This window comes from Tursiops truncatus, chromosome 8 (genome assembly GCF_011762595.2).
Source record: "Tursiops truncatus isolate mTurTru1 chromosome 8, mTurTru1.mat.Y, whole genome shotgun sequence".
In the NCBI taxonomy this organism is placed as follows: domain Eukaryota; kingdom Metazoa; phylum Chordata; class Mammalia; order Artiodactyla; family Delphinidae; genus Tursiops; species Tursiops truncatus.
The window spans coordinates 61840775-61862520 of record NC_047041.1 but is presented as its reverse complement, the minus strand read 5'-3'; the positions used below and the strand labels follow the sequence as shown (position 1 = coordinate 61862520).

At 37.4% G+C, this 21746-nt stretch overlaps 1 protein-coding gene across 6 annotated transcripts in view; it reads left to right on the top strand.

Annotated features, from left to right (window-relative positions):
* The window catches only part of STK33 (serine/threonine kinase 33), a 173485-nt gene that overhangs the window by 100910 nt on the left and 50829 nt on the right, over positions 1-21746 (top strand). For all 6 annotated transcript variants that reach the window (XM_073808595.1, XM_073808592.1, XM_073808590.1 and 3 more), the window contains 5 exons: positions 230-334; positions 5126-5264; positions 7512-7600; positions 9480-9564; positions 19886-19961. In XM_073808595.1, the coding sequence (XP_073664696.1) occupies positions 230-334; positions 5126-5264; positions 7512-7600; positions 9480-9564; positions 19886-19961 (494 nt within the window). The remainder of the gene's footprint in view (positions 1-229; positions 335-5125; positions 5265-7511; positions 7601-9479; positions 9565-19885; positions 19962-21746) is intronic.

Sequence of the window (21746 nt, the reverse complement as noted above, 5' to 3'; positions counted from 1 at the left end):
AACAGTCCAAGAAACGTGGTTTGAGGCCAAATTATATATCTCTTAAAATTGGACAAAGGATAAGATGGGGCATACTTTAATCTTAACACATAGGTAAGTTGCATGTTATCTTTTGAAAAAGGAACTTCTAAAGAAAATGTAGGAAAAATATTAAATAACTTTAACTTTTATATTGAGGTATGCAGTAATGAAATTCATATGTGAAATCTATGTTTCCTCATCATTGAAGGCTGGAAGCTCTGCTGTGAAGTTGCTTGAACGGGAAGTGACCATCCTAAAAAGTGTGAAACACAAACACATTATACATCTAGAACAAGTATTTGAGACGCCTAAGGTAAAGCTTTGTCAGGTGCTGCATTTTGAAAATTGTTGTTATTACAAAATGAACATCATTCCCTTGGGAAGTAATCCTTTTGGGACACAGTGGCTCATGTCCTTGGGATGAGTCTGTCACTGGAGATTGATGAGAGCATTCTGGAGGACTTTTTATTGTTGATTTTATAGTTAGGTGTCTGATCATTAGATTGACGTTTTTAGTGAAATTTCTGGTGGCATGTTGAAAACAAATGTTTAAAATTGAAACAACCTCAGATATAACCCATTTGTGACCAGAGCTTCCTCAGAAGTGTCTTTCTTTTTGCTTTGCCTTGGTTCTCCATTAGAGTCTCTTGGAATATTGTCATAATTTTGCAAGTCTAGCTTCATAGTAGAGTTGGTATGGGCATATTTGGCACTATGTAGAAGATATTTTGTCATCTGTGTCTTAAACTAATATGTTTAATCTTCCTTCTTCCCTAGATGTTTTCATTCTTGTCTTTCAATGCTTGTAATTTCCATTTAGAGTTGTTCTGAAGCCTGGGTTATTTGCCATTCTGCCTTCAAGTTGTTTATGCACGTGGGCTTGGGTATTTCTCTGCTCGGAGGCAGTATGATACAGTGGTTACGCACGTGGACTCTGGGATCAGATTGCCTGTGCAATATAATCCTGGCTCCAACACTTATTAGCTCTGAGACCATGGACAAGTTACTCAACCTCTCTATACTTAAGTTTCCTCATCTGTAAGATTGGTTTAATGATAGTATCAAACTCATTTGGTTGTTGAAGGATTAAACGGGAAAGCGAATATAAAGCATACATCTCATCGACTGTTAGCTACTGTTCTTTGTTTCCTTTGACAGTCTCTAAGGCAGCAATAGTCAACTTGCGTTATGCGTTATGCTTGATTCATTAGAAGTGCTTGATAAATGTTAGCGACCACAGTTACCTTTTATGGGAGCAGTATATGGCAGTGGTGCCAGAAGGCTTCTCTACCTTTTCAGTTTTAGAGCTGTGACTTATTTTATCCTCAAATCTGCTTAGAATAGTTTTGCTCTTTATCATCAGTTTTAACCAATTTCATTATGTTGTGCCTTGGTATAGTTGTCTTCATGTATCCTGGCTTGGGGTTCATGGAACTTCTTGAATCTGTGAGCTTATGGTTTTCATCAAATTAAGGAACATCTTGGCCATTATTTCTTCAAATATTTTTTCTGCCTTCTCCTACTTTTAGGACCTCAAGTACACATGAGATTGCCTGACATTGTACAAAGCTCACTGATGCTCTATTCATTTTTTTCCAATCTTTTTTCTCTCCCTGTTTAGTTTCGCAGAGTTTCTATTGTGATCTCTTCAGATTCAGTCATCTCTTTTTCTGTAACATCATATGCGCTGTTTATCCCTTCCAATGGAAATTTGCTTTGGATCATTTTTCTATCTTCCATGTTTCTACTTAACGTGCTCACTATTTCCTCCTCCTTAAATATAGTTACAATAACCTTTAATGTCCTTTTCTCTTAATTCTATCATATGTGCCATTTCTAGGTCAGTTTTAATTGATTGATTTTTTTCCCCTTCGTTATATGCCTGCTTCTTTAGATGCCTGTTAATTGTTGATTGGGTGCTGGCTATTTTTTATACTCTTACAACTATTTTTGAGCTTTATTCTGGGACATAGTTAAGTTATCGGAAATAGTTTGATACTTTTCAAGCTTGCTTTAAGCTTTGTTAGGTGGCACCAGAGCAGCCTTTGGTCTAGGGCTAATTTTTCCAGACTAATGAGGGAAGACCCTTTTGAGTATTCTACCCCATGAATAATGAGATTTTCCACTCTGGCTAATGGGAATACAGACCCTTCCTGGCCATGTGTAAGCGCCAGTGATTGTTTCTTCTGATCTTTTCACATGGTTCTTCTCCCAACTTTGGGTAGTTTGCTCATACATATGTGCTAGTTGGTACTTCGCTGAAGAGTCGAGGGGGGGCTGTCTGCAAATCTATGGAGCCTTCTCTCCATAGATTTCTCCTCTTTGGTAATCTTCTCTGTGAACTTCAGTTGTCTTGGCCTTCAGGGACTCCCAGCACCATCTCCTCAGTTCATGTAGACTGCTGGGCTCTGTTTGGATTCCTTTTCCCTTCTCTGTGGCTTGGAAACTCTCCAGACAGTAAGCTAGGATAATCACGGGGCTGGCCTCGTAGGTTTCCCCTCTCTCAGGGATCACTGCCCGATGCTGTCTGATGTCTGATGTCTGAAAATTGTTATTTTATGTATTTTGTCCATTTCTTAAGTTGTTTCAGGAGGGAGGGTAAGTCTGATCTGTTACTTCATCAAGTGGGAGTCCAAATCTAGGATAATTTGAAGGCCAAAGAAACCATCATCTGTGATTGTCTTTTTTATGTATTGTTTGCCCTTGATTCACACAGGTCACATCTGACTCCCCATCTTCCCAACTCACACAAATGCCTAGACCTTCCGTTGAAGCCATCTTAAGGATGAATGGAAATTGCTACCTGAAGGGTTAGGCTAAGATAGTAATGCTGATCATGCAGTTTGACTATGTATGGTTTCCTGTGAGTCTAAATGTTCTACACAATTACTTTTAATAATTGTATAAAGAGTTGTAAAAAAACTTCTGTTGATATAACTTTTATCAACGTACACATTTTTAAATGACATCAATTTATATTGTAAGCACTGCTAATATAACTTTGCCTTCCAAATAGTTCACTTACCATTTCATTTCATGATCCTACAGTGTTGTCAGTGGAAAAACTACGGCCTAGTTCAAAAGCTTATTTACGTGTTAGACTTTGCAGCATTCTTGTAGTTACTTGTGAAATTCTAAACATCTTGAGATTGAGTGAGTCAGAATTTTGACTATAGGAAGAATGGTTGTTAGCCTTGTCCTCCTGTATTCGTGCTTGCTGACTGAACACAGAAATTGCACTAGTAGTGGTAATAGAATAGGATCAGATGCCAGAATCTTAAAAACAGCAGTGAAAATGTGGTATAGGATAGAATGGAGACATGGAGGGTAGTCTGTGTCTGAATAGCATAGGTATGAAAAAGACACGCATTTTAGTTGACTGTGAATCTTTTTGACTTAATAGATGACTTGGCTATCGGAATACCTAAGGTGATCTTAATATGTATGCACAGAAACAGAAAATATGGAAGAGGCATTTCATTTGTGGCTTTTTACGATTTATACCCAATTAGTCACTAAGTCCCACTATTTCTCCCTCCAGGTATTTTCACATCTTTTTCTTCTTCCTTCTTTTCTCCATTCTGTGCCTCACATCTACCCTCTTATAATCAGAGGTCAGCTTACGCAGCATGTGAGCCAGTGGCATGTGGCCTGTTCTTTTATGGCCCATAAGCCAGGTTTTATACATTTTTAAATGGTTGGAGAAAACGTAAAAGAGTAAAATTTCATGACATGTTAAAATCATATGAAGCTGAATTTCAAAGTCCATAAATAAAGTTTCGTTTATGGATGCTTTTATGCTGTAACAGCAGAGTTGAGTGGTTGCAAGAGATTGTGTATGTTCCTCAAAGCCAAAAATGTTTACTACCTGGATCTGGCCTTTACAGAAAAAAGTTTGTTGAACTCTGCTCCTCATTACTGTTAGAGTGTTCATTTAGAAATGCAGAATTGATAGTAGCACATACCTTTCCCCCCACTCCAGACATCAGCTTAAAATCTACAGTGGCGGGCTTCCCTGGTGGCACAGTGGTTGAGAGTCCGCCTGCCGATGCAGGGGACGAGGGTTCATGCCCCGGTCCGGGAAGATCCCACATGCCACGGAGCAGCTAGGCCCGTGAGCCATGGCCGCTGAGCCTGCGCGTCCGGAGCCTGTGCTCCACAACGGGAGAGGCCATAGCAGTGAGAGGCCCGCGTACCGCAAAAAAAAAAAAAAAAAAAAATCTTCAGTGGCTCCTTATTGCATATGGGAAAAAAGAAAAAATCCCAGCTCCTTTGTGTGACATCCAAGACTCCTTACAGCCTGACACCAACGTGTTCTTTCTGGCCTCACCCCTCACCATCTCAGTCTTCTCTGACTTACCAAACTCCCAGTGCTATTAACACTGAGATACTTGTTATTCTTTAACTGCCAGCACTGGTTTCTTTCTTTCTTTCTTTCTTTCTTTCTTTCTTTCTTTCTTTCTTTCTTTCTTTTCTTTCTTTTCTTTCTTTTCTTTCTTTTCTTTCTTTTCTTTCTTTTCTTTCTTTCTTTTCTTTCTTTTCTTTCTTTCTTGTCTTGCAGCGCTGGCATGCGGGATCTTAGTTCCCGACCAGGGATAGAACCCGCGCCCCCTGCAGTGGAAGGGCGGAGTCTTAACCACTGGACCGCCAGGGAAGTCCCACCAGTGCTGTTTTGAGCTTTGGAGTCTGCAAATGCCATGTGCTATGCCTGTTCTTGCCCATATTCTCTACCCATAAATCCCTATTCAGTCATCCAGACGTGCCTGTATGTTGCCTCTTCAGTGAGCATTCTTTAGGCAAAGGCTCCCCTCCTCTGTAACCTCATCACATTTCGGACATTCCTCTTCTGTTAGCCATTACCCCATGGTATTGTGATTATAGCGAAACTCTGAACTCCTTGAAGGTAAAGACTATGTGTCTTATGCTTCCTTTTTCCTCTAGTATCCTGCATAGTATCTTGTACATGATAGATAACAAATAGTTTTGAATGAAAAGATCGATTGTAACCATATTTCTGCTAGACGTATACCATATATAACATTTTAAAGATCCTCATCTAAATAATTTGTGCTCTCTGTCTCTCTTTTTAAATTTATAATGTCAGAAAATGTACCTTGTGATGGAGCTTTGTGAGGATGGAGAACTCAGAGGAATTCTGAATAGGAAAGGTCATTTCTCAGAGAATGAGACCAGGTGGATCATTCGAAGTCTCGCCTCAGCTATAGCCTATCTTCACAATAAGGGTAAGAAGAGGATCCAGCTCACTGACTCCATGAGCGCAGACACCACTTTTGTTTAAGGGCAGTTGTATTCAGGGTTCATAGTCACAGAAATAATGCCTACTAATATGGAAGATATTCTTTTAAAAATTAAAAAAATTTTTCCTTTTTAACTTTATAGATATATTTTAATTAGAAGCAAGGCAGGTATGCAATTACATTGTACACAGACAAGATGAAATTATGAATGTTTCTACAGAACAGTTTGAAAAGAAGCTAATATTATCAAATCAAACATAGAAAATCAATAATAAAAGTGAAATTTCTAAAAACACATATATTAATAATGTTAAAAGTCTATATATTCTAGGCATTTAAAATTTTTTAGATTAATTATTAGAGCAGTTTTAGGTTCACAGCAAAATGGAGAAGTTACAGAGAGTCCCAGATACCTCTGCCCGTGCATGCACATCCTGCCCCGTTATTAGCATCCCCCATCAGAGTGGTACATTTACTACAATTGATGAACCTACATTGACACATCATTATCACCCAAAATCCATAGTTTGGATCCATAGAATCCAAAATTCTATGGATTTTGACAAATGTATAAAGATACATATCCCCCAGTATAGTACCATATGGGAATCGTTTCACTACTTTAAAATCCACATTTAAATATTATTCTAATTCTTCTAATTGCTTTACTGTTCTTTGGTGTTATTGCTACTGTTTTTCCTCGTGCTTCTGCTTTTTTTTCTTCAGTGTTAGTTTGGCTTACATGTGACTTTAGAAACTTCTCATTTTATAGATGAGAAAAAGCTTTGTTCCAGAGAGGTGAAGTGACATGGTTAGGTGTGGCAGAGCCGGTACTGGAACCCAGGGGTTCATTCAGCAGATATTTCTTGAGCACCTACAGCATTGTGGTTAGTTCTAGAGTTACAGAAGTTAAAAGACAAGGCACCTGCCCCTCAAGGAAATTGAGAGGCAGATGGGTGATGGAGTACAGAAAACAAACTGTAATGCAACATGATAATTTCTGAAAGCCATATAAAGTGCAAGGAGCATAGGTATATTAAGCGCCTCATTTGACTTGGAAAGTCAGGGAAGAATTCACAGAGGAAGCAAAACCTGAGCTGAGGAATACAAACTCAGACGAAAAAGGGAGGGCTTTCCAGGCAGAGGGCAACAATTTTTGCAAGGGCAGGAAACCAAAGGCTTAATATTATGCTAATGTCGATTCTCCCACATTAAGCTGTAAATTCAGTATAATTTCAAACTAAATCTTAACAGGGTTTTTCATGGAACTTGATAAAATTATTTTGAAATGGGTGAGACTAGTAAAGCAAACAATGAAAAAGAACAGCGGAGGCAGCAGAGAGACTTGCCCTGCCAACTACTAAAACATAAAGATAAATTAATATTAAAATTTTGTGGTATTTATGTAAGAAGAGATAAGGAGAACAATAGAAACAATTAAAATTCCAACACAGGCTGGAACTGTGTAAGGGAACTGTAAATAATTAGGTATAATTGCCAGTCCAGGGCTCATTCAGCTTCATTTTTCCAGAAATTATGCCTATAACTTTTTAAGTTCAGGGAAATGATTGCTATGGATATGAACTGAATCATTTATTTGCAAAGGAAATATTTGGTACATGAGAGTATTTGCATGTACATAAAAGTCCTACCTGAGCTCTGACATGTTCAACTGGAGATTTTGTGTCTCAGGGGTTTTTGTTTTTAATTTTGATGTATGGAGTAGGAAGGTGGTACTGATGTTGTAGAAAAATATACTGAAGTAAGTGTAGTTTGTATACGTGTTGCCAGGTTGCAGTATGTTAAATGTTTATACTGGCAATAACATATGCATAGAAGTAAAGAAGTCATCCTCTATTTGAAGAGCGAAGGACATGGGAAACCTTCCCAGGCTTGTAAGTACACGTGTCTCCCTCCTCCAGGGAATACCTAACCTTGGACAGGATCCTCTTCCATACTTACCAGGCCACTTGTCATGAAGAGCGGCCAGTTGGAGCAGCAGGGGATTGGGGAGAGGTGAGGGAGCCAAAGAAAATGGCTCCTTAAGGTTAGAAACATGGAGAAAAGGGATCTGAATATCAGGGAATAGAAGAGGGCAGGGTTACACCTGGCCCTCCTCAAATTTTTCAACAGTGGATGTTAACTGGTCAAGTATATTTATTTGTTCTATTTGTGTCCTCTCTATTTTTTCATTATCCATTTCATTTGATTTGTTGTTTATTTTCTTGGTAGATATAGTACATAGAGATCTAAAACTGGAAAACATAATGGTTAAAAGCAGCTTTATTGATGCTAATGATGAAATGAACTTAAACATAAAGGTAAGATATTAGAAATGGTCGTAATTATTTGCCTATAAACAGTTTGATAGCGAAGTGGCAAAGTACATCCTCTTTTTAGATACATTTTGAAAGCTTTTAAACAGCCAAAACTAAGTGCTTGTGCTAAAAATATTAAAATTTCACAAAAGAGGTTGTGACTGACAAGAATAATTTTACAAGTTAAGTGGTGCTATTGAATTTTTCTAAAGTACATATTCATTTTGATAGTTCTAAATCATTAGTTAATAGCAAACAAACAGATGCTCTGAATTCTAATTAATTTCAAAATTATGCCTGGTAATTTGATGTAAATGTGTTACAGATCTAGAGAAAAAGTGCACCTTGGCTGTGCCTTTGATACTAAATTAATGCTAAAGTCTGTATTTCTCATTTAAAAATAACGTCTGTATTTCTCATTTAAAAATACCCAAACTTAATAAGTTGGGTATTAATATTTATGTCCTAAGAAAAATTAATGTGCCAAGTATTTATTCTTGAAGACTTTATTCAAATTAAGTGTTCCTTAATGTCAAATAAATGATAGGATACATTATTTATTACTTAGCACTTTAAAAGTGGCTGCTTTCAAAATATATGAATGTGTTAATTTAGGAATAAAATGTTGTCTGTGAATAACTTGCTCTGTTGCATTTAAATAGGTTTAACAGCATTGTTGTTTTACCCAAGTAAAGTAAATGTTCTTAAATATTTCCGCTGTAAACTCTACGAGAACAGGAATTCTGTGTGTCTCATTCACTGTTGGTACCTGGAGTAGTGCCTGAAGCATAGTATGTGCTCAATTAATATTTGGTGCATAAAGGAATAAATGCTCTCCAAAGAACTGAATTGGATCATGAAAGCTTTTATATATTTGATATCTGTATAAATTTTCTGTGGAGAAAGATATGTATCATAATGCTCCAAGTAGGATCGTTGTGAACTCTCCTGGAGAAATCTATTAATCTCTTTAGAAAAATAGTGAGATTACATTGTTGACAGGAATATTTTCTTACTCCATGCGGTACTGGAAACTTTCCATTCAGTGTCTGTGGACCAAAAGCCTATCTTTGATTGTGTGATCAATAAATGTGCCTGTTTTTCTGCTTTCAGCCCAAGGCTGTTCCAACTTGGGAGACAAGACCAAGGGCACGTACTGAATATTTAATAACCAAATGTTTAATGACCAAGATTTAGAACTGAGCAGAAAGCCTGCAGTTGCAGCAGTAGGCCTCCTGTGTATTCGTAGCTATATTGTGTTTTTTTTCCTGTTAATTTGCTTCTCGTAGTTTTTAATAGTGTAATAATTTTTTAAATTAATATACTCTAGAAAACAAAGGAAATATTAATAAAGAAAAGATAGCATTTACTAGAGATAATGTTTTGTAAATAATTATTAAAGGGGGGAGTTTCCTTGAGTGCTGACAAGGATAATGATTTGCATTTATAACGGCACTTTAGACTGGAACATAGCTTGAGCATCAGAAAAATAGATGATAAACTTACTAAGGCCAGAATGTATTTTACAGTGAAAGAACTTTATAAAGATAACTTTTTTATTTGAAAAAAAGTTAAATGCCTTCTTGCAAGAACAACTTCCTATGTTGAACTGGTGAATTTAATTAGAAGGAATGAACAATCAACGTCATGGGTGTTTTCTCAAGATTGGACAAACCAAGCTTCTCTTTACCAAGTTTCTTCTTCAAAAGGAGGGGTGGGTGGAGAGGGGAAGCAAGGTCCTTATTAGTAATACAAGCAAAGCCCCTCCATCCTCAAGAATCCCTGAATTAAATGCAATACAATGCGGTGAAAGTCCTATTTGCAGAATGAGTGAATTCTGGGACTGGAACACAGGTAACTCCGTATGAGTTTCTTCTTTTAGGTGACTGATTTTGGTTTAGCGGTGAAGAAGCAAGGAAGGAGTGAAGCCATGTTGCAGACCACATGTGGGACACCTATCTATATGGGTAAGTTAGTAGACTTAAAATGATTCTTTTTCTATATGAAAAAGTAGAACAACTAGTATGGATTAAAACTTGAGCAGTTCAATTTCACATCATGACTTAATGGCCCTGATCAAGCTACCTTTTCTTAGGTCAAATAATTTTAATTGTTTTAGCAGATTTCTCATAGTTCTTATCTTCAAAGATTATAGTTTTCATTATTTCTCTGGGCTCTTCTTATAGCTGTTTATGTCTCTTAGGTAATCATACACCCAAACTTAATTATTGTTTTATTAATTCATGCTAAAATCATGAGTATGTTTTGCTTCTTTCCATTTTTTATCCAATTTCATTGCCATCCAGTGGTTTTTCAGAGAGTACTGATTAAATATATTTTATAAACCAAGTTGCCCATTTTCCTAAATGTGATTTTTAACAGCTTTCCTGAAGTATAATTTAAATACCATAAAAATGTACCATTCAGTGATTTTTTTCATACATTCACAGAGCTGTGCAGCATCACCACAATCCAGTTTTAGAACAGTTCTACCCCCAAAAGTTGCCTCATGCCCGTTTGCACTCAATCTCATTCCCATCCCAACCCCAGGTAACCACTAATCCTTATCTCTCTAGATTGGCTGTTTCTGGACATTTCATATAAATGGGATCATGCAATATGTAGGCTTATACGCCTGGCTTCTTTCACATAGCATGATGTTTTTGAGGTACATCCCTGTTGCAGTCTGTTTCTTTATATTGCTGAACAGTTGTCCGTTGTATGTTGTTTATATATTTATTAGCTGATGGGCATGTGGATTGTCCAGTTTGGAGCTATTATGAATAATCCTGCTATGGACATTCGTGTACAAGTTTTTTTTTTTTTTAAGCTTTTTGTAAAATTTATTTACTTTATTTTATTTATTTTTGGCTCTGTTGGGTCTTCGTTGCCGTGCACAGGCTTTCTCTAGTTGCGGCGAGGGGGGGCTTCTCTTCGTTGCGGTGCGCAGGCTTCTCATTGTATTGTCTTCTCTTGTTGCAGAGCACGGGCTCTAGGCGTGTGGGCTTCAGTAGTTGTGGCTCACGAACTCAGTAGTTGTGGCTCGCAGGCTCTAGAGAACAGGCTTAGTAGTTGTGGCACATGGGCTTAGTTGCTTCATGGCATGTGGGATTTTCCCGGACCAGGGCTCGAACCTATGACCCCTGCATTGGCAGGCGGATTCTTAACCACTGCGCCACCAGGGAAGTCCCTCGTGTACAAGTTTTTTTTGTGGACGTGTGGTTTCATTTTCTTTGGGTAACTACCAAGGAGTGAAATTGCTGGGTCATATATTATTTATGTTTATACTTTGTAGGAAACTGCCAAACAATTTTCCAAAGTGGCTCTAATATTTTCCTTTGCACTAGCAATGTATGAGAGTTCCAGTTTCTTCACATCCTTGCTAACTCTTTATATTACCTATCTTTTTAATTATAGCCATTCTAGTGGTTATGAAGTAGTATCTCATTGTGATTTTTAATTTGCATTACCTTAATGACCAATGATGTTGAGTATCTTTTCATGTACTTATTAGTCATTCCTATATCTTCTCTGATGAAATTTCTATTCAAATCTGTACCTATTGAGATGATCATATATTTTTTCTCTTTAAGTTTATTAATGAAATAATTACATTAATAGATTTTTAAAATGTTGAACCATCCTTGTACTTTTGGATTAAACCCCACTTGGTTTAAGGTACTGCCATATTCAATTTGTCACTACTTTATTTAGGAACTTTGAGTGTAGCTTTCTTTCTTTCAGCTGCCCTTGTCATTTTGATGTTAGGGTTATAATATCCTCATTTTAAAAATAAAATATTTTCACTTTTTGTATGCTCATGAACCACTTAAGCAATAGAAATTACCTGTTCATTAATTATTTGATGAAATTTCCCCTTAAAATTTTTTGGTCCTGATACCCTTTGGGGGATAAAGTTTCTATTATTAATTTATATTAGGTTATTCAAGTTTTTCACATCTTCTTGAGTCATTTTGATAATTTATGTTTTTCAGAAAATTTCAAAATATCCAGTGTAACATTTGCAAAAATGAATCCTGTGTTCAGTCACAGAGAAAACTCCTAAAAGTTGGAAACCTTTAATAAGTCACAATTACCTAGTATAATGAAGAAAGCTAGACAGAAAAACCAAAAGGCTAGATAAATTAACACACATTCACATGAGCATCAAACACATCCCAACCACCTAGAAAATTTAACCCCCCCACCCCCCTGGCAACCACCCATTTGTTCTCTATATCTATGAACCTGTTTCCATTTTGTATTATATTGTTCGTTTGTTTTGTTTTTTAGATTCCGCATATAAGTAAGATCATACAGTATTTGTCTTTCTCTTTCTAGCTTACTTCACTTGGCATAATAACCTCAAGAACCATCCATGTTGTTGCAAATGGCAAGATTGAATTTTTTATGGCTGAGTAGTATTCTATTGTATATGTAAACCACATCTTCTTTTTCCATTCGTCTATCAGTGGGCACTTAGGTTGCTTCCATATCTTGGTTATTGTACATAATGCTGCATTGAACATAGGGGTGCAGACATCTTTTCAAATTCTTGGTTTTTTGTTTTTTGGGGGTGTTTTTCCAGAAAAATACCCAGAAGTGGAATTGCTGGATCGTATGGCAGTTTTATTTTTAACTGTTTGCAGAATCTTCATACTATCTTCCAGAGCGGCTGCACCAATTTCCATTCCTACCAACCAGTGCATGAGGGTTCGCTTTTCTCCACATCCTCACCAACATCTGCTACTTGTTATCTTTTTGGTGGTAGCCATTCTGACAGGTGGGAGGTGGTATCTCATTGTAGCTTTAATTTGCATTTCCCTGATGGTTAGAGATGTTGAGCACCTTTTCACGTGCCTGTTGGCCCTCTGTATGTCTTCTTTGGAAAATGTCTATTCAGGTCCTCTGCCCATTTTTAAATCGGGTTGTTTGGTTTTTTGATGTTGAGTTGTATGATTCTTGGTATATTTTGGTTATTAACCATTATCAGATATGTCATTTGCAAATATCTTTTCCCATTTAGCAGGTGGCCTTTTCACTTTGTTGATAGTTTCCTTCTCTGTGCAAAAGCTTTTTAATTTGTTGTAGTCTGATTTGCTTATTTTTGCTTTTGTTTCCCTTGCCTGAGGAGACACATCCAAAAAATATTGCTAAGACCTGTGTCAAAGAGCGTACTGCCTATGTTTTCTTCTAGGGGGTTTATGGTTTCAGGTCTTACATTTAAGTCTTTTATCAATTTTGAGATTATTTAAATTGTATATGGTATGAGAAACTAGTCCATTTTGAGTCTTTTCCATGCAGCTGTCCAGTTTTCCCAACATCATTTATTGAAGAGGCTGTCATTTCTCCATTGTATATTCTCGCCTCCTTTGTCATAGATTAATTGACCATATAAGTGTGGGTTCATTTCTGGCTCTCTATTGTGCTCCATTGACCTATGTGTCTATTTTTGTGCCAGTACCATACTGTTTTGATTACTGTCACTTTGTATGATAGTTTGAAATTGAGCAGCATGATATCTCCAGCTCTGTTCTTTCTCAATATTATTTTGGCTATTCAGGAGGGTCTTTTGTGTTTCCATACAAATTTTAGAATTATTTGTTCTAGTCTGTGAAAAATACCATTGTTATTTTGATAGGGATTGCACTGAATCTCTAGATTGCCTTGAGCAGTATGGTCATTTAAATAATATTAATTCTTCCAGTCCATGAGCATGGTATATCTTTCCATTTGTGTCATCTTCAATTTCTTTCATCATTGTCTTGTAGTTTTCTGAGCACAGGTCTTTTACCTCTTTAGTTAGATTTATTCCTAGGTATTTTATTCTTTTTGATGCAATTGTAAATGAGATTGTTGTCTTTTTTAATTGACATATAGTTGATTTACAGTGTTGTGTTAATTTCTGCTGTACAGCAAAGTGATTCAGTTATACATATGTATACATTCTTTTTTATATTGTTTCCTTTATAGTTTACCATGGGATATTGAATATAGTTCCCTGTGCTATGCAGTAGGACCTTGTTGTTTATTCATTCTATATATAATAGTTTGCATCTGCTAACCCCAAGCTCCCAATCCACCCCTCCCCTACTCCCCTTTCCTCTTGGAAACCACAAGTCTCTTCTCTATGTCTGTGAGTCTGTTTCTGTTTTGTAGATAGGTTCATTTGTGTCATACTTTAGATTCCACATATAGGTGATGTCCTATGGTATTTGTCTTTCTCTTTCTGACTTACTTCACTTAGTATGATAGTCTGTAAGTCCATCCATATTGCTGCAAATGGCATTATTTCATTCTTTTTTTTACTGCTGCAAAGTATTCCATTGTATATATGTATGACATCTTCTTTATGTATTCATCTGTCAATGGACATTAGGTTGTTTCCATGTCTTTGCTATTGTGAATAGTGCTAGTATGAACATAGGGGTGCATGTAGCCTTTTGAATTAGAGTTTTGTCCAGATATATGCCTGGCAGTAGGATTGCTGGATCATATGGCAGCTCTATTTTTAGTTTTTTGAGAAACCTACATACTGTTTTCCATAGTGGCTGCACCAATTTACATTCCCATTAACAGTGTAGGAGGGTTCCTTTTTCTCCACACCCTCTCCAGCATTTATTTGTATTTGTAGACTTTTTAATGATGGTCATTCTGACCTGTGTGAGGTGGTACCTCATTGTAGTTTTGATTTGCAGTTCTCTAGTAATCAGCAATGTTGAGCATCTTTTCATGTGCCTGTTGGCCGTCTGTCTCTCTTCTTTGGAGAAATGTCTATTTAGGTCTTCTGTCCATTTTTTTATTGGGTTGTTTGTTTTTTTGTTGTTGTGTTGTATGAGCTGTTTGTATATTTTGGAAATTAAGCCCTTGGTCGCATCATTTGCAAATATTTTCTCCCAGTCTGTAGGTTATCTTTTCATTTTGTTTATGGTTTCCTTTGCTGTACAGAAGCTTGTAAGTTTGATTAGGTCCCATTTGTTTATTTTTGCTTTTATTTCTATTGCCTTGGCAGACTGACTTAAGAACAGTTTGGTATGATTTATGTTAGAGAATGTCTTGCCTATGTTCTCTTCAAGGAGTTTTATGGTATCAAGTCTTATATTTGAGTCTTTAAGCCATTTTGAGTTTATTTTTTGTGAATGTTGAGAGGGTGTGTTCTAACTTCGTTGGTTTACATGTGGCTGTCCAACTTTCCCAACACCACTTGTTGAAGAGACTGCCTTCTTTCCATTGTACATTCTTACCTCCTTTGTCAAAGATTAATTGACTTTAGGTGTGTAGGTTTATTTCTGGGCTCACTATTCTGTTCCATTGATCCACATGTGGGATTGTTTTCTTAATTTCTCTTTCTGATAATTTGTTGTTAGTGTGTAGCAATGCAATAAATATCTAAATATTAATTCTGTATCCTGCAACTTTACTGAATTCATTTATTCTAATAGTTCTTTGTTGTCATTTTTAGGATTTTCTGTATACAGTATCATGTCATCTACAAACAGTGATGGCTTTAATTCTTCCTTTCCAGTTTGGATTCCTTTTATTTCTTTTTCTTCTCTGACTGCTGTGGCTAGGACTTCCAATACTATATTGGATAAAAGTGGTGAGAGTGGACATCCTTGTCTTGTTCCTGCTCTTAGAGGATATGCTTTCAGCTTTTTACCATTGAGTATGATGTTCACTGTGGGTTTGCCATTATGGCCTTTATTATATTGAGGTATGTTCCCTCATACCCACTTTCTGGAGAGTTTTTGTCATAAATGGTTGTTGAATTTTGTCAAAAGCTTTTTCTGCATCTATTAGGATGATCATATGATTTTTACCCTTCAATTTGTTAATGTGGTGTATCACATTGATTGATTTGAAGATATTGAACCATCCTGAGTTCCTGGACTAAATATCACTTACTCATGGTATATGATTCTTTTAATGTATTATTGAATTTGGTTTGCTAAGATTTTTTTGAGGATTTTTTATATCTGGTTCATCAGTGATACTGGCCTATAATTTTCTTTTTTGTGGTATCTTTACCTGGTTTTGATAGCAGGCTGACACTGGCCTTGTAGAATAAGTTTGGAAATCCTCCTTCCTCTTCAGCTTTTTGGAATAGCTTGATAAGGATAGGTGTTAATTCTTCTTAAGTGTTTTATAGAATTTACCTGTGAAGCTATCTGGTCTTGGACTTTTGTTTGTTGGGAGTTTTTAAATTACTGATCCAATTTTATTACTGGTAATTGGTCTCTTCATATTTTCTATTTCTTCCTGATTCAGTCTTGGGAGAGTGTACATTTCAAGGAATTTATCTGTTCCTTCTAAATTGTCCATTTGATTGTTATATAATTGTTCATAGTAATCTCTTACGATACTTTGTATTTCTGTGGTGTTGGTTGTAACTTCTCTTTCATTCTGATTTTATTTGTGTCTTCTGTCTTGTTTCTTGATGAGTCTTGCTAAAGGTTTATCAATTTTATCTTTTTGAAGAACTAGCTCTTAGTTTCATTGTTCTTTTATATCTTTTTAGTCTCTATTTCTTTTATTTCCGATCTGATCTTTATTTTTTCTTCCTTCTACTAATTTTGGGTTTTGTTTGTTCTTCTTTTTCTAGTTCCTTTAGGGGTAAGGCTAGATTGTTTATTTGAGGTTTTTCTTGTTTCCCGAGGTAAGGCTTGTGTCTCCATAAACTTCCCTCTTAGAACTACTTTTGCTGTGTCCCACAGATTTTAGATCATTGTATTCCCATTTTTATTTCTGTTTAGGTATTTTTGATTTCCTCTTTGACTTATTCAATGGCCCACTGGTTGTTTAGTAGTATATTATTTAAACTTCATGTGTTTGTGCTTTTTGCAGTTTTTTTTTTTTTTCATTTTGCCCAATTCTCTGTGTCTATTTCTATGTATTAGGTATGTTGGTTGCGTTTTCTGATCTTGGAGAAGTGGCCTTATATAGGAGATGTCCTGTGGGGCCCAACAGCATGCTCCTCTCTGGTCACTGGAGCTATATGTTCTTGGGGCAACTCCTATGTGGGCTGCATGCACCCTTCTGCTGTGGTAGAGCTGACTACTGTGAGCACACTGGTAGGTGGGACTGGCCCCCAGCCTGGTTGGCTTTGAGGCTGTGTCATGTCCAGTGGCTCTGGGCCTGGTAGAAGGTGGGGTAGGCTTACTGCAGGGTTAACTGCATGGGGCTGCTGCTGGCCTGCTGGTGGGCAAGGCTGGGTTCCCACATGGCGTCTGAATGGCATGGGGGGCTTAGTGCTGGTGTAAGTCTGCTGGTGGGCGGGCCAGGTCTTGGCAGCTGCCTACCGGGGGTGTGGGGCTGGTGTGTGCCTGCTGGTGGGTGGGGCAGGTCCTGGCGCTAATAAGCTAGGGGGAGGCATCCAAAATGGTGCTTACCAGCACCAGTGTCCACGTGTTACAATGAACTCCCCAAAATGGCTGCTGCCAGTCAGCAGGGGGAGTCCTAGTTGCTCCCTCCCTCTCTGGAAGGTTTTCCAAGATCAGCAAGTGGGTCTGACTCATTTTCAAAGTACTGCCTCTGAGCTGGGATTCAGAGTGGATGAGATTTTGCGTGCACCCTTGAAGAGTGGAGTCTCTTGTTTGCTGTAGCGCTCCAGCTCTCCCAGACATAAGCCCTGCTGGTTTTCAGAGGGAGACGTTCTGGGGGCTTTGTATTCCTGGTGTCGGACCCCCTGGGCTGGGGAGCCTGCTGTGGGACCAAGAGCCCTCACTCCCTGGGGAGGACCTCAAGACCGTGACATTCCTCCTGTCTGTGGCTCGCCGATCTGAGAGCGTAGGTCCTAACTCTACTGTGTCTGTGCCCCTCCTATCCATCTTCTTGTAGTTCCTACTTATGTCTTTAGTTGTGGAAATTGTTTTCTGCTGGTTTTCAGGTCATTCTTATGGACAGTCGCTCTGTAAGTTGTGGTAATTTTGGTGTGTCTGTGGAAGTTCACGGTCTTCCTGCTCTGCCATCTCGGCCACCTAGTCAATACTGTTAATTTAATCGTGCTTGCTTCCTCTGTTGATTTCTAAGAGAGTTATTAAAGTCACTCACCAGCGCAGGGCTTTGATAGATTCTTTTTGTACTTTGAGTAGATTTCTTTGAAATATACTTTATTGAAACATAATTTACATATAATAAAATGCACAGATTTTAAGTGTAAAGTTTAGTGAGTTTTGACAAATACATATACTTGTACAATTACCACCCCAGTGACTATATAGAACATTTCCATCACCCCAGGAATTTCCTTTGTGTCCCTCCCAGTCGATTCCTCACCCAGACCCCAGCAACCACTGATGATTTCCATTACCTTAGTTTAGTTTTGCTTGTCTAGAATTTATATAAATTGAATCATAAGTATATATTCTTTTGTGTCTGTCTTCTTCTGTTCCATGTAATGATTTTGAGACTTACCCGTGTTGTTATATCAGTAGTTTATTCATTTTTATGGCTGAGCAGTATACCTAGTTCATTGTTTCTTTGTCTACTTGATGCATAAAGCTTCTAAATTGTTTTATCTTATTTGGGAAGAGGCTACTTTAGATTCTGTTCATATCCTCCTGTTGGCAAAAGACATCTGGTCTGTAGTTACATGGGGAAAATATATCCAAGCACCCTGAGCTTTATGCCTGCTTATTAGTTGTCTGCACTGTGAGACAAGAGAGAGAACAAGAGAGAAGGCAGATGGTTTGTGGAGCTTTGCTGACTTCCTAAATGGCTTCTTGGCCCAGCCAGTCTGGCCTTTGCCTCCCTGTGAGAGCTGCGATGACAGTGCAAGTAGAAATGCCCCTGATAATTAAGGTGGCTCCAAAAGAGGGAGTGAGGGCTCCAAATTCCGGGCCCCTGCTGTGTGATGCACCTACATGGAGATCTGTCAGGGAATCGGATCACGGAATCTGCCCTTGTCGTAGGCATGCAGCCATAGAGCAACTTGAGCTTTAATGATTCCATATTTTAAAAGTTTAAGTATTAAAGAATACAAGTAATTGCTTAAAGGAAAATATTAATTTTAATTTTCAGTGATTTAGAGAAGAATTATTCAATTTGTTAATTATCTACAGTTGAGCCTGTTCTCTTTCTTCTGTTTACCTTTTAACTCCTTTGTTGTTGCTTTTTAGTTCCTTTCACAATAGGCAGAGGAAATGAAATTTCATTTGCTTTTAGTAGTTATAAAAGCTGTGTGTATGTTGGGGGGGTGATTGAAACAGTTTTCTAAAGTAAAAACACCTTTTACATGGGAGGCGCTGTATAACAGTGTTGCTTTAGGTGAGTCGCTTCATATCTGTACCTGAACCTTAATTTCCTCGCTGGCAAAGTAAGTCATGGCTACATACCCGTGTCACATGATTCTTAACATAATTTACACAAATAACATCATCTATACAAAAGTGCTTTGTCAATTTTAAAGTTCTATTCAAATACACGCAGTTGACCCTTGAACGACGCAGGGGTGAATCCACGTATAACTTACAGTCGGCCCTGTGTGGTGCTACCTAGCTGTAGAAGTATAATAGACATAGTCCTGGGATATCATATGTGACTTTTTAGAAAGCCAGCCATTATAAAAAACCTAATCATTAAAAAATGTGCTACCTCAAAGTAAAAAAAAAAGTTCTACTTTGAGAAGATTGTTTAAAGGAACCCTATTGTGGACACATTGTAAGTAAGTAGCCCAGAGTTGGGGAGTCAGGAGTGCCTGCACCCTAGTCATCATCCTGGGCCTAATTGGCTTTTTGATCAAGTTATGTTATAGGAGCTCTCTGTCTTAGTTTTCTCATTTAGAAAATGTGGAAGATAATTCATACTGCCATAGGAGTGCTATGATGTTATTATTACTACTGTTATTTTACTGAAGTGATTTATAACCGTTTATCTTAGTTTCTCTGTAAATCCAGATTTCTACCTATTGGGCTTGTTTTAAATTGTATCTACTTAAGGTATGTTTTCAGTTCTATTTTTGGCAAAGAACTGAGATATTGTTGTCTTCTACTATAACTACACAATCTTTGCAAAATCATTTCTTAACAATTTGAAAGAGATGAAGAGTTGTGCATTTAGCTATACAGTGTGTGCCATTGTTCCATCAGAAGCTAAATAGCAGGGGTGAGGATACAGCGACGTCAGTTGTTAAGCCTATACATTATTCACTTAACATCTGCTGTTGGTTCTCTTTTTCCCTGTGGGGGAATAAATTACAGCACATCAGCACATTTTTCATGCTTTGTGTTTAAGCATTTAAAAGTCATTTATTGTATTATTAATATTATTTTATTTCTGCTTATTTGGCAGCCCCTGAAGTTATCAATGCCCACGACTATAGCCAGCAGTGTGACATTTGGAGCATAGGTGTCATAATGTACATTTTGTAAGTACCCTGCTAAACGTACAACTTAAAATGAATGGATGATCCCTAACAGTAGAATTACATAGAGTTTAAATTAAAACTAAACAATATAGTTTTAAGAAAGCGACTAAAGAAACAGTTGGGAAGTCATTCTAAAAGGTGTCTTATTAGTTGTCAGGTACATCCATTAGGTATTTTTTTAATACAATCAATTTATGACTTTCAGCTTTTCTTTTCATTGATCTATAAATGCTACAATGCACTGTATGATCTGAGCCACATGAAAAACTTGCCTCAGCACCTCCCTGATCCTTTGCTACAAAACGAAAGCTTCTTTGTATTTTCTCAAGAGATTCACTTATAGAGCATCAGGTAGAGGGAGGTCCTGGGACCTGGCACTAGAGCCACCTGATGGACCTGATGGTGTGAGGAGCGGGCAGTAACCAGATAAAGGTTCAGCCCAGGGTCCAAAGAGTATTCCGTTGTTTCTGCTTCTCTTCATGCTACTGAAAATGTTGGCCTTTCTTGCTCTCTCTTCTGTCTCACTCTCAAGATTCAGTCAAACCCCATGGCCTGTATTTTTCCTTTGAAGTGTCCTCACCTATTATTTCATTTCTCTTCACTTGTATCATTTCTCCTTACGATCCCTTTCTAGAAGATTACAGTGTCTTTCTGTCGGTTCTCCTGCCTCGGGTTCATCCTTCACACAGTTGTCAGAGTTGTCTTTCTAAATCACAAATCTGATTGTACTACTTTCCTGATTAACAACCTCTGGTAATTCTCCCTTGCTGTAGAAAAATCTCAGAGCATCCCCGCATGGCGTAACACAAAGCTTCCACTGCCTGGCTCCAGAGTGCCTTTCTAATCTTGGTCTGCATATGTGTTCCCATTCACTTGCCCTGTGCTGGTGGACACTCTAGGCCACTCCTTATGACTCAGGCACCCTGTATTGCATGCTTCTGGGTCTTTGCTCATGCAGTTCATTCTGCCTAGATGTTCTCTTTTTTCTTCTCTACTAACCTCTTTCCTGGGTGTGTCCAGCTCACACAGTAAAGACTTCTATTTCCCTAAGTCCTACTCTACCCCAGCAGTTACTACATTCATTATGTGTATACTTTTTGGAATTTAAGGCAGTAGACGAAGATGCATGTAAAACAGTAATGTAGAAAGAAAAACAAAATAATAAGCATATTTAATCAGGAAAGTTTGCACATGTGTAAATATGATAGAATAAATTGTTCACTTTTCTGTGTTCTCATTGCACTTTTAAAAGCTAGATTATAATGGAATATAATTATTGTATTATGTGTATTGTACCTGTTTTTCTTACTCTAAATTCCATGAAGGACAGAGATATGATTCATCTTTGCATCCCTGGTATCTGGTACAATAGTAGACATGTAGTCAGTGCTCAATATTTGTTTGTTAAATTGAATTAAAGTGAATTGTCTAAGAGATGTTCTGCAAAGTTAGTGGTCACTGTTCTGCCTGTTGGTGAATATGAACATTTTTATGTTGATGCAACATGAGTTTTATGGTCATATTGAAGATTTCACTGTGCACTACCTCTTCCAGATCGTTTCTAAATATTGACATCACAGTAGTTATATTTTCACAGTCCTGTGAAATGGAATACACGGGCAGTAGAAATTGGATGTTGTGATCGTAGTTGTAACTCAGATAGCTGACATCTCACTGCTTAGATTGCATAAAGTATAAATGTATTCACAAAGTTTTTGATCATTGTTTTGTGCTGATTAGAATCATATTAAAATTCTGAGCCTTAGTTTTAAATTAAAAATACAA